Source organism: Carassius carassius, chromosome 17 (genome assembly GCF_963082965.1).
Source record: "Carassius carassius chromosome 17, fCarCar2.1, whole genome shotgun sequence".
Lineage (NCBI taxonomy): Eukaryota > Metazoa > Chordata > Actinopteri > Cypriniformes > Cyprinidae > Carassius > Carassius carassius.
The window spans coordinates 13,427,384-13,439,526 of record NC_081771.1 but is presented as its reverse complement, the minus strand read 5'-3'; the positions used below and the strand labels follow the sequence as shown (position 1 = coordinate 13,439,526).

Genomic DNA, 12,143 nt, shown 5'->3' with positions numbered 1-12,143 from the left:
AATAAAAATATATTTCCTTCCCCTGACTAAAAGGAATTGTTAAGATCTACAGAGCAAACACACACTAATTCCATCTCTATTCTCCATAGAGTTAATGTACTTGGTGCTTTTTGATTTAGAGGCCCATGGCTTTTTGACAACTGTTCCTTTTTTATGTAACACAGTCACAGCTTTTACCATTGTGAGCGAGCTGGGTTCCCTGCATGGCGCAGCTGAGTGAAAGATGAGATAATGTGGCAAATGGAATTATGGTGAATCTAATTCCCTTAGGCAGAACAGGCACCACTGTCTCACCTATCCACGTTTTTCGGACCATTTTATCAGTACCATTCCATTAGCTTTAATCTTCATTATAAGATTTGATGTGAAAACTTCACTGAAAATAATTAGATCATTTGACATTTTCCTTTGTCCCCCTTGTTCTCCTTCAATAGACCAGCTTGAACGGATCTCAAATTTACCAAGTGGCAATTTCTGATTGCTGAATGCAATATTTTTAAGTGATCTACATGATGCAGTAATTTTTGTTAACAAATTTGTATTATTTGCATATTTATTTATTTATTAGAAGTTTTTAAGGCTTTTCAAATATTTATTCCTTTTTATTGTGTATAAAATATGTCAAAAACATCTTTAGAAATGTGTCCGCAAATTTACCACAATTTACTTTCAAAAAACAGTTTTGATGTTATGTCCATCTTTCCATTTCTCTTCCTTTCACAGTTTTTTTGCACAGAAATATTTTTATATATAATTAGTCTTGCTCCCAGCAAGGCCAGAAGGTTACATTTCCAACACAATTTAATACAAACGTATGACGTCAAATTCATGGTTTTGAACCAATATAATTTACACCTTTATTTTCCTCCACAGCCTATGCAAGATTTTGTAGGTCAGCGCTTCCACAGGGACTAAGCCATCTGTAAAATTTTAACAGCAGATAATGACCAGCTGAGGCAGCTTTATCCAGAGCCGGTGGTGACCTTTACCCAAAGGATCATGGTGATGACTCGTTTCAATGCTTTTAACTTACAGCACTAACCTCTAAATCCAGTCTGAAGGGTTTCAGGCTATTATCACAACCTTTTGGTCCTTCGCCATGTGAAGTCTCTTCACACATTTTAAGCAGGTACTATAGGGTCACTGTGGAGAGTGGGGTAAAGCCCCAAATAATCACATCTGATAATGTGTCCCAGTGGCCAACAGACGGTGCCAGGCACAATAAACAAAAGCCTGGTGGGTCAATAGTTTTAGGCTAGACAGATCGGAGGGCTAAATTTGACAATGAGTTTAATTGATAGGCATGTAAATGGATGAACATAAGGGATGGTGGAGGGATAGGGATGGGGCAAAAGCTTCTTGATGACCTAAACAAATCTGTTTGTAGTGGATTAGACACTTTACAAGCTGGGCATTTAAAAGCACACTCCAACAATATATGGATCAAGCCAAGCATGGGGAAACAATCAATATGGGCCACTGGCAGGCAAGAAATTAAAGATCGGCAGATGGGCATCCACTGGGAGGGTGATTAGAAAAATAAGAAATACATGTGGAAGCTCAGGATGGACATTGCGACCAGTAAATGGGATTCATTGAGAAACTGTAATCAATAGGTGGTAGTTTCTCGCATGACTGTTCCTCTGTGATAGAGGGGGAGTTGGGTTATGGAAAATCCCTGCACTAATCTAGCCTTATATTAGCTCACCACACTTTGTTAGCCACGTGAGTTTAATGTAGAAGAATACTATGTCTGTAGAGGTGTGATAAATTGCACATTTTCAGAAGTGTAATCAACATGATGGCGAGACAAATGGTTAAGACAGTCTTTTGAAAATTCTGTTGGTATATTTGTATTAGAGTTCCAAAGCTCTTAGAGTCCGTCCACAAAGAACATGTTTTGCTTTACACTGCACTGATTTTCTATTGTTCTTCTATGTATACAAACCCTAGTTGGGCCATTGTCTTTTGGCCTTGGGTCCTGACCCTTAAAAAATGTTTGACATTAATCACTTACCCCCATGTCGTTCCAAACTCGTAAAAGCTTCATTCATCTTCAGAACACAATTTAAGATATTTTGGATGTAAACTGGGAGGGTTGTGACTGTCCCAAAGACTGCCAAGTAAAATACACTGTCAAGGTCCAGAAAAGTATGAAAAGCAATGTCAGAATAGTCTATCTGCCATCAGTGATTCATCTGTACTATTATGACTCGATGAGAATACCTTTGGTATAAGAAGAAAACTAAAATAATGACTTTATTCAATAATTTGTCTTCTCTGTCTCTCCCAACATCACCGTAGCACCATTTTGGAAAATATGAGCTGGACGCAGGCTGCTAACGCTCTTCTGTGTCAGCCACACCACAAGGATGTGCTGTTTTCTTTCAGATCAATGCATAAATACATGTAAAAAATTTATCTTTGTGGCGCGGATGACACAGAAGACTGTAAGCAGCCTGCGTCCAGCTCATATTCTCCAAAATGGCGCTACGGGGATGTAGGGAGAGACAGAGAAGACAAATTGTTATATAAAGTCGTTATTTTTGTTTTCTTCTTGCTTCATAACGTTATGGTTGAACCTCTGATGGCAGAAGCTTCCCGGTTTTCATCCATAATATTTTAGATTGTGTTCCGAAGACAAACAAAGCTTTTTCGTGTTTGGTACAACATGGGGGGGTATGTTATTAATGTCAAAAATATCATTTTGGGGTGGAGTATCCCTTTAAGTTTAACTAAAACTAAAAAGCCCTAAAGTGTTGTATGGAGGTCTTTCAAGATTTCCGATTCTACTTCACCACTGCAAAATCTTAAATATTTCTTCTTTGTTTTTCTGTCCTAATTTTAGTTTATTCTTAATTGTTTAAATTTAAGTTAAAAATTTTAATACACTATCCTTACTCCATACTACACCAAAATACGCTCATGAAAAAGACTCATAATATAATATTCCATTTATTTTTTGATATTTAAAAACGTATTTTTAAATGATATGGGCTTAATGGGTAATTTATGATCTATTTATTGTTTCACTTTCTGCCATTGTTTGCCCTCCTAAGCAGTTTGTATTACTTATCTGGTTCATCTGGAATACCAAGAATATCTTGAAGATTTGCATTGAATGCAAGCATAACGGCAAGTCAACAAACTAATCACATTTGGAGAGTGAAGGTCATTAGAAAAGCTTAATAGGTTTTTGATTTCACTAGAACCTGATCACAGGGAAACTTTATTTTACAATTAGTCAGAGGGGCAATCAATGCCATTACAATTTAGCTGTGGGGGTCAGTCACTTTTCTTATATTAAAATGGCATAGAATGTTGGAGGTGAGGGGAGGTGAATGGTTTTCAAATGATACTTGACCTCTTTCTGTTTCAGAGCTTTCCTGTTGGTTTACAGCTGGCCAACTCCAGTGTTAATCTCATTATAACTGGCAATGATGTCTATTTATTTATTTTAATTTTTTAATGTATTCAAATAACCCAGTGCTGAATACCAGTTAATTAAATTATTTATGAATATAACAACTTACATTTTCAGGTAGACTTGAACTTGCTAGTCAGAATGTGTAACTAATGTGAATACCATTACACAACAATATCCTAAACTCTCCTATCCTAAAATATGTATTATTAATAATAATTACTAGTATTTTTATTATTATTATTATTATTGAACCCAAGCAAACTATGAATGCAGCCATTAATTTAAAAATTAAGCACCGATAAATAACATGAATGAAACAAAAACTGTGTAACATGATCTGGTTATGCATATATTTTTTCAACAGATCTTGTAAAAATCTTTTTTTTTCTTGTTAAAAGACTGTCCTTATTTTACCTACACTACCCATTTACTTCCTTTAAGTACAGAAAGGAGAGAGATGGATCATGAATGATTCATGAATGAGTTTTTTAAGCTGAAGTCTCAGCAACTTGAGATTTACAGTGTAGTTTCTATCCAGGGGCGTATTCGTAAAAAAAATTTAGTGCTAAATGCTGCTCTTAGTAACAAAAAAATAAAATAAAATAAAAAATCTTATAAATGTGTGTGTTTCTCTTCTTAAAATTAAAGAAAAGATAAAAAGTAATTCAGAAAGCATCTTAACCCTTAAAAGAGGTCTTAAGGTCCAAAATTGTTAGTAGTACAGATGAGGACTTTTAAGAGGCTTAAGAGTTTCTGAAATATGAAGAGGTAGAAGAAATATGTTGCACACAATGCATGACAGTGAGTTAACAAGACGCTACACATTAGATCGTGCAGGGATCATGTTTGTGACCAATCTTATTTGAGACACACCAACATTTCCAACAATTCGCAGAAATGTCAAAGCACCACAAAGCTAAATTAGGAGCTCTCTGAGAGGATTCTTTGAATCTTTAAAAATACGGACCCAGATGTCCAAAACGTGCAATAAATGTGTCAAAATTACTCACACGCTTCTGTTTGTCTACATGTTTTCCTACATTATTCACTTCCTAAAAACTAGTTTTCACTGTCCAACATTCTGCAGGCATTGTGGATTGTACAGTAAAAAGTATTTATACATCTCCAGTTATACTTAAAGCATAAATGAAAAAGTTGTGATCTGAAATATGTGAGAGATCGGTCAATGCCTTTTACACCTTTCCAATACATCAATATGCTATTATAATTTTAGCACAATGAAGGGCCTTTTAAAATTACTACTGTATAATTGCCGTCTACCAAGCTGTCATTATCCAAGGCTTTGAGTTATTGACCGGGAGACTTCCACTCAAATTCACTCTCTTTGTTAAGCTTGTGACTGGATCATTGTCCCCAGAGGGGGCAGACATGGTCAAGGGATCTGACCACCACTGTAAGTGAATCGCTGTAGGGTTTCACCAAGGGCACATGGTTTGGAAGGGTAAATAATAGAGAAAGCACTGTATGTGTCTATAATTAACCATTCTCGCTCCTCTCTTCTCTTTCTCCCTCAGACCCAGCAGCGGTGGACTTTGAGCAATATGAATTGTGTACATTGGCTGATACACTTAAGAGTTACATCCAGGACTTGCCCTGCCTGCTCATCCCAGCTGTAGTGTACAGTGAGCTGGTCTACACTGCTCAGGGTAAGCTGCCCTCTGGAGCTCAGAAGTCAGTGAACTTAAATTGGAGTCATAATGTCAAATCTCTCATGAACTTTTAACTTAGCAAATGTCTATATAAAGGTACAGTAAATGTATGATGGAAGTACATTTTGCTGAATAATGAAAGATATCACTATTATGATACCCATTGAAGCTTTTTAATCATCTTTGAAGCTTGAAAGCCTCAGTCTCCATTGTTTTTAATTACATTCCAGTACAATTCTTCAAACAAGTCATAAAGACTTGAAACTACATATGAGCATGTAAATTATGTCAGAATTTAAAGGTTTAAATTCTCCTTAGTTAAAATGCTAAAACTAAAATAGGTGGGTGCGTTTGTCCTCTTCAACATATAAATACTTAAAAATGTTCAGTGGGCAGAAAGAGGCTTGAGAGAGGCCGAGAACAAAAGGAGTGTAATAGAAAGAGGCAGAGAAAATGTGAGTGTGTGTGTGTGTGTGTATTAGTGGGGGCGCTACTATGCCGGAGGGTAGGTTCACACCATCTCTCTGACCTCGCTCTGCATTACACCCACTGAAAATGAAACAAGCATACACAGAGTCTGCCCCATCTTTTAGACATGCCTGGTTGCTCATAAGTGTTGCCTGACTTTGTAAGGACAAACAGAATTATGTAAGGTCCCGCGCTGAGTATTGCCGCATCCTGTTTCTGATGCTTGAAAATTATTGCGGTCTTAAGGCGACTTGTATCCTTAAATATACTGGTTAAATAGTATTTAAGGATAAGATGCAAAAAAAATTTGCTTCAGATACAAAAAAGAGGCTGTTTTATTATATTTTTGAAATAAATGTATTTTTCATAACTTACTGACAACATTTCGTCATAGTGAATTTAAAATGTTTTAGGCATGAACTTTGTATGTAATATATTTTCAAATCTCAGCTAAATGTATCTTGTTTTGAAGGCATTTATAAATTGTTGCTGAAAATGACAAAAATACATACTAAGGCTGGCCACACACTAGAGGATTTTAAGGCTGATTAGCCCGATTTGCACCACTGAAAGATCAGGGTGTGTGGCCCGATTCACAGTTTGTCGCAAATTAATTTGTCCCAAAAATCCTCTATTGTTTGGTGTCATTGCGATTATTTAACTGCTTCTGATCGAGACAGAGCGTTCCTGAACTCAAATCGTAAATATAAAATATGCCTTTGACGTGATATACAATGAGAGCAAGCAAGCGTCACCTACCAGATTTTGCATAATTCTGTAGCTGAAACCTGGCTTTCTTTCAAAAACATGTCACAAATGCAGAGTACTGAGAAAGAACATCACCATTTTCTTTTTTATACTTAGTTTTACATTGTGAAACAGAAGAGAGATCTAGTTGACAACGTCGATTGTTCTCCATTTGTTTTCCTTCTCTAATCATGTTCGATCTTACGAGTCTCCGTGAAATCGTTCCTGCAGTCAACAAGTGTGGGATCTCGCAGTCTGGTCAAATCATCTAGTGTGCGTGTTCAGAGGATTATAAGGCTAAAAATCGGTTGAAACTGTCTTCAATGTCTGTGGTCTCCCATGGTTTTAAAATCGGTTTGAAAATTTGAAAATCGTTTAGTGTGTTGCCACTGCCAGCCTAGGATCAATTTTGGCAGTTTTATGATTGATTGATTGATTGATTGATTGATTTACTTTCAATTTTAGGATTTCAAGGCATCATCTTCTTTTTGACTAAACATATTGTTGATAGTTTATATCTTCAATTTGCAATATACTTATTCATTGTCTTGATTGATTTGCATGATTTTTCCCATAGAGTGGCAAGTCTAAATGCAGTTTAACTAGTTTCATTCATGCAATAGGAACATACTTGATTGATTGGCTTATACAAAATAATTTCATTTTCTTCATTTTCCAACCTCAGTTCTGCTGGCACTGGTACAGTAACTTAAACGAACTGCAAAAAAATGAAATATTACCTTCTATCTTCAAAGGATGGAACTAATATATATATAGTATAATATATATTCTATAACTAATATATATAATATAGTTTTGTGATGCAGTGAACAAAAATCAAGGCAATGTACTTGGGGTTATAATACATTTTATATTGGGTCACACAAAGAAAGAAGGCGTAACTTTGATTCGCACTGTTGCCGCCGGTGCCATGTTGTGGAGACACTGTTTCATTGTGAAAGCAAAAATACTTTGTTTGGTCTTCCAAAAGAGGACACAACTAGAAATCAGTGGTTAAGTTGTATTTACAACACCAATGGTAAAGTCCTTTATAAAGGACTGTTTCCTGATCCTGGAGGAGAGGAGACTACAATGCAGGCTGTTCTGACTCACAGTCTGTAAGTACGTTTACATATTTAAAGGATTTGCCACTGATGATTCAAACATGAGTTTTGAGTAGTGTAGAGTAGCGCTTGTTGTTTATCATTTCTCCAATCACAAATGCAGACATGGATTTATGTTTATGTGGCCTGATGCAATGCAGTATAAGTCATTATAGTCCATAATTATTTCCCCACTGGATGCAACAAATGGCTCGTTTTTAATGGGTTTTATTATTTTTGTCTCATCCCACCGTTGTTCTGACTGGGAGACACATCACAGTATGGCAAGGGGCATAACATTTCCTTCACACACTTGAGGCATTCGGCCTGTCACAATGCACTGGATAGCTGGCCAATCAGAGCACACCTCACTTTTCAGAATGATGAGCTTTGTAAAAATGACGCGTTTCACAAAGGTGGGGCATAGAGGAGCAACAATAATGTACTGTATGTGGAAATAATGTGTTATTTGAACCTTAAACCGCATAAGCATGTTCCATTACACCAAATATACAAAATAATGTTCTTTTTAGCAACATCATATAACCCTTTTAACAATGCCAAACTCTACCTCCCCCTTCCCTGGATAAAATCCATTTAATTGTGAAATCAAGCATGCTTTTGTTTGATATGCTTAATTTAATCAAAACACCAATTCAAACTATTAAATCATTTTTTTTAATATCATGTTATCCAAAACTCCTGGGGTTTTATGATGCATGACTTAAGGGTACAACAATCAAATTAATTTCAAGCTTTAATCTAACACAACTCGACTTGAAAATGTATTGCTTCCCAAAGCATGACAATTTTATTTAGTGGAAGAAAAGTGCTAAAAGTTTTCTGGTAGTTCTGGTAGTATTTTACAAGTTTTGAGTCCCATTGAGTGTCTAAGTCTCATTTTAAGAGCATTACTCAGTGGTAACTCTCATGCCTTGAGCATTGGTGCCCATCTGGCTGGCCAGCAGCCAGTATGCCCTCTTCCAGGAATGTGATTGGCCGTCTGCAGGGCTCCCCTTCCCCTGGTTGTGTCGTGCTGAGTCCAGATGGACTCGGCCAAGTTCCCAGCCGTGGCCTGCAGCCTATGACGCTGGCCTTTATTGAACAGGGGTCAGTCTCTATCAGTAATCTCCAGGAGGCAGCGGTTGGTGGGACTCTCCGGCTCCAGACTGGGGGCATGGGTGTCTGTGTGTGTGTCTATGCATGTATTACTGAGTGTATGCATATAACTTATAGATAGAAACCCTCTTGTATCAGTGGTCAGTGAGTCTCAGGCCAAGGTCAAAGTAGTGACCTGTTTTCTGATCAGCAGATTGTCAGACATTCATCATTCGGCCCGCTGCCACCCACTGCTCATAACCTTTGACTGCTTAGCACTTTTGGTGGGGGGGTGTGGTGTGAGGGGGACTTTTAGGCAGTATTCTTTACTTACATTGAAAGTGTTGTGGCAGGTAAGATTTACTGAGTGTATTGCAGGGCTGGCCTGTTAGCAAGCTGACACAATTGTCACTGAATTATGACTATTAGTAAAATTCAAATGAACAAAAATTAAAGGGAAATTAGAAAATAATGTGTACGTGTTAAACATTTTATCAAATGATGAAGAAAGATTACTTTACAACTAATTTATTAAAATATTATTTTTCACTAGCTTTGATTTGTTGCATGACACTTTTTTTTAATTTTCAACAACCAACACAAAAACAAAAAGATTAATAACTGTTTATATATATATATATATATATATATATATATATATATATATATATAAAGTAATATAATATAATATAGTGTAATATAATATAAAAATGTCTACATTTGGCTTACGTTTGAGGTCTCATAAATATAATATTTTTTAATTGTATTTATAAGACCTTGATTTTTGTTATGTATTTATTTATTTATTTAAACATATACTGCATTATTTATATATTATATTATACATTTATTGTAGCTATTTAATATGAATCATTTATTTGCATAGAATAATTGCAGACATTGCATTTATCCAATTTCTAAATGAATTAAATTAATTTGTTATTTATTTAAACATATGTTCTAATATATATATCGACATTGTATGTATTATGTCTGTATGAATTAAATTCCTTAATTTTTGACGTCCTAGAACATTGCATGTAGATTTTTTTTAAAGAGGTGTTTGTGTATTTTTATTTTTTTTAATAATCACAGTGACTGTTAATTCCCTTAAATGAAGGTGACAAGAGTTATAACCAGGCGTACATAGTGAATAAACAGCGGTATCAGCAGTTCATGCTTGGTGAATTCCCCCTCGTTCTGTACTTTCCAGACTGGATGATGTCCCGCATTGATATCCTGACGGTATCTGTGTTCCTCTGGCTGATGAAGACAAATATTCATTGTGTGTAGGGGATTTAGGGATGAAATGCTCATATCTTAGCTGTGCCACCAGGGTACACTTTAACTTAAAAAAGCCTGAATCGCAGATGCTGGCCTTTTTGGTGTGGGAAACCCCATCTCAAAGGAGCTCTTCAATATGTTGGAAGCTGTCGCAATAACTGCATTGTCCTTGTGGGTGCTCATAGACAATGGACTCGAGGGCAATTTTAGGCTAGCATTTTAACTCCTGCTGAGCTGACTTTCCAGTCCCAGGTCATGGGTTTTGTAATGTGCCCAAATATTCAATGCTGCTGTCTAAGTTCAGATGTGTTACATCTATATTATTAGAACCACAGGGTAGATGTTTGGCTTTTAGTCCCTGCTGGTAGATGCTACAGCATCATCCAGCTGCTAAATGCATCTTATCCATTGGCAGCCATTTAAAAGTATGTGCAAGAGAGGGCATTCTATTTAGATTTAATTTTAACATTCAAACCACATATATTTTCATAACTAATAAAAGATTCATTCCAGTGTCCAATTTGTTTTTGTATGTTTATAATTCTCTGTCTGCTCCCATTTCACTTCATTGGCTTCAAGATAGTCAATAAGGGCTTGAAGCTGTTTCTGTTTTTGTGTTGCCAACAGTCTCTCTCTGTCTCTTTTAGAAACCCAAGGCATGGAGGAGTGTGGACAGCAGCTGAAAGGAATCCTTGACTCTCCCAGTGTCCCTCAGGCTAACCATCAGCTCCTGGTTCATCTGACCCAACACCTAAGTAAGGTGGCCCAAAGTGGGGGAGCAGCTCAGGCAAGCCCCAGGCTTCTGGCTCTGGCCTACAGCGAGGCCATCTTCAAAAACAACCACTTCAGGTATTGTAAATAAATTGTTGTCAACTGAAATCTACAGTCTTCAAGCTACATTACCATTTAGAATGTGGCCAGGAAGTTTTTAAGGTTTTTGACATATTTTATACTTACCAAGCCTGTATTTATTTGATCAAAAATGCAGTAAACAGAAATATTGTGTAAAAGTACTACAAATTAAAATAACTGTTTCTCTTTTAATGTAATTTTATTTTTTAATCTTATTTATTCCTGTCATGTAAAAACAGCCATAAATCCAGTCTTCAGTGTCCTCCATAAGTATTGGAATAGTAAAGACAAAACTGTTTGCTGTGGAGTCAAGAAATCTGTAAATATTATTAAAAGATGAATATGAGACTATGAGACTACAGAATGTCACATTTTATTATTGGGTGATTCAACACAGATGTTTTACCAGCTAAGAAGATCAGCACTTTTAGTTTCATCTCCCTATCTGATGTGAGCATATTTATTGGAACATTTGTCTCACAGGTTTTTCTAAGTGGTCAGCTGTGTCCTGTTGCATTAATTCTTCAGATATTAAAAGCAAGCAATTTGGATGCTAAAAGAAAAGAGGAAGCGAATTAAAACTATAGGAAAAACAAAAGGCATTGGGAAATCAAGAGTTTGGAAACTACCGGCGACATCAGCAACCAACGACGACCCTGATCGGCTGAGAAAAACAACAGTAGTTGATGACATTCAAATCATAAAAGCTGTGAAAATGAACCCTAAAATACATGTCTGTAAAATCACCAACAACCTCCAGAAAGCTGGGGTGATGCTCTGTCAATCTACAGTCCACAGGACAATTTGACACAAAATTACAGAAGCTACACAGCAAGACGCAAACCTCTGATCAGCACCAAAAATAGAAAGGCAAGATCCTTCACAAATGTGAGCCAGTAGAGTTTTGGAACTGAGTTGATGGACCGATGAGACAAAGATTAACCTTTATCTAAGTGATTGGAAAGCAAAAGTGTGGAGAAAAAGGGAACTGCAAATGATCCTAAGCATACAACCTCATCTGTAAAGCTTGTTAGAGGTGGTGTCATGGCATGGGCATGCATGGCTGTCTCTAGAACAGGACCTCTTCATTTTAATGATGACTTTATGTATGATGGCAGTAGCAAAATGCATTTGTAAAGGTACAAAATCATCTTTGCTACCAATATTTAGGAAAATGCCACCAAACTCATTAGAAAGCACTTCATATTGGATCAGGACAGTGACCCAAAACACCCTGCCAGTTCAGTCAAGGACCTTATCAGGGCAAAGAAATGTAAAGTCTTAGATTGCCCAAATCAATCTCCAGATTTAAATCCGATTGAACAATAATTTCAGCAGCTGTAGAGGAGACTAAAGACAGAAACTCCCCAAAACAAGCAACATTTGGAATTGGCTGCATTAAAGGCTGTGGAGAAGCATTTCAAAGCATAAGATCAAGAGTCTGGTGATGTCTATGGGTTGCAGACTCACTGCTCTGATTGCATGCAAGGGATC

At 36.5% G+C, this 12,143-nt stretch overlaps 1 protein-coding gene across 1 annotated transcript in view; it reads left to right on the top strand.

Annotated features, from left to right (window-relative positions):
* Positions 1-12,143, top strand: part of pik3r3b (phosphoinositide-3-kinase, regulatory subunit 3b (gamma)) — a 177,732-nt gene that overhangs the window by 84,616 nt on the left and 80,973 nt on the right. Inside the window, exons 5-6 of the mRNA XM_059570962.1 lie at positions 4,963-5,094; positions 10,445-10,646. Coding sequence (XP_059426945.1) covers positions 4,963-5,094; positions 10,445-10,646 — 334 coding nt within the window. The remainder of the gene's footprint in view (positions 1-4,962; positions 5,095-10,444; positions 10,647-12,143) is intronic.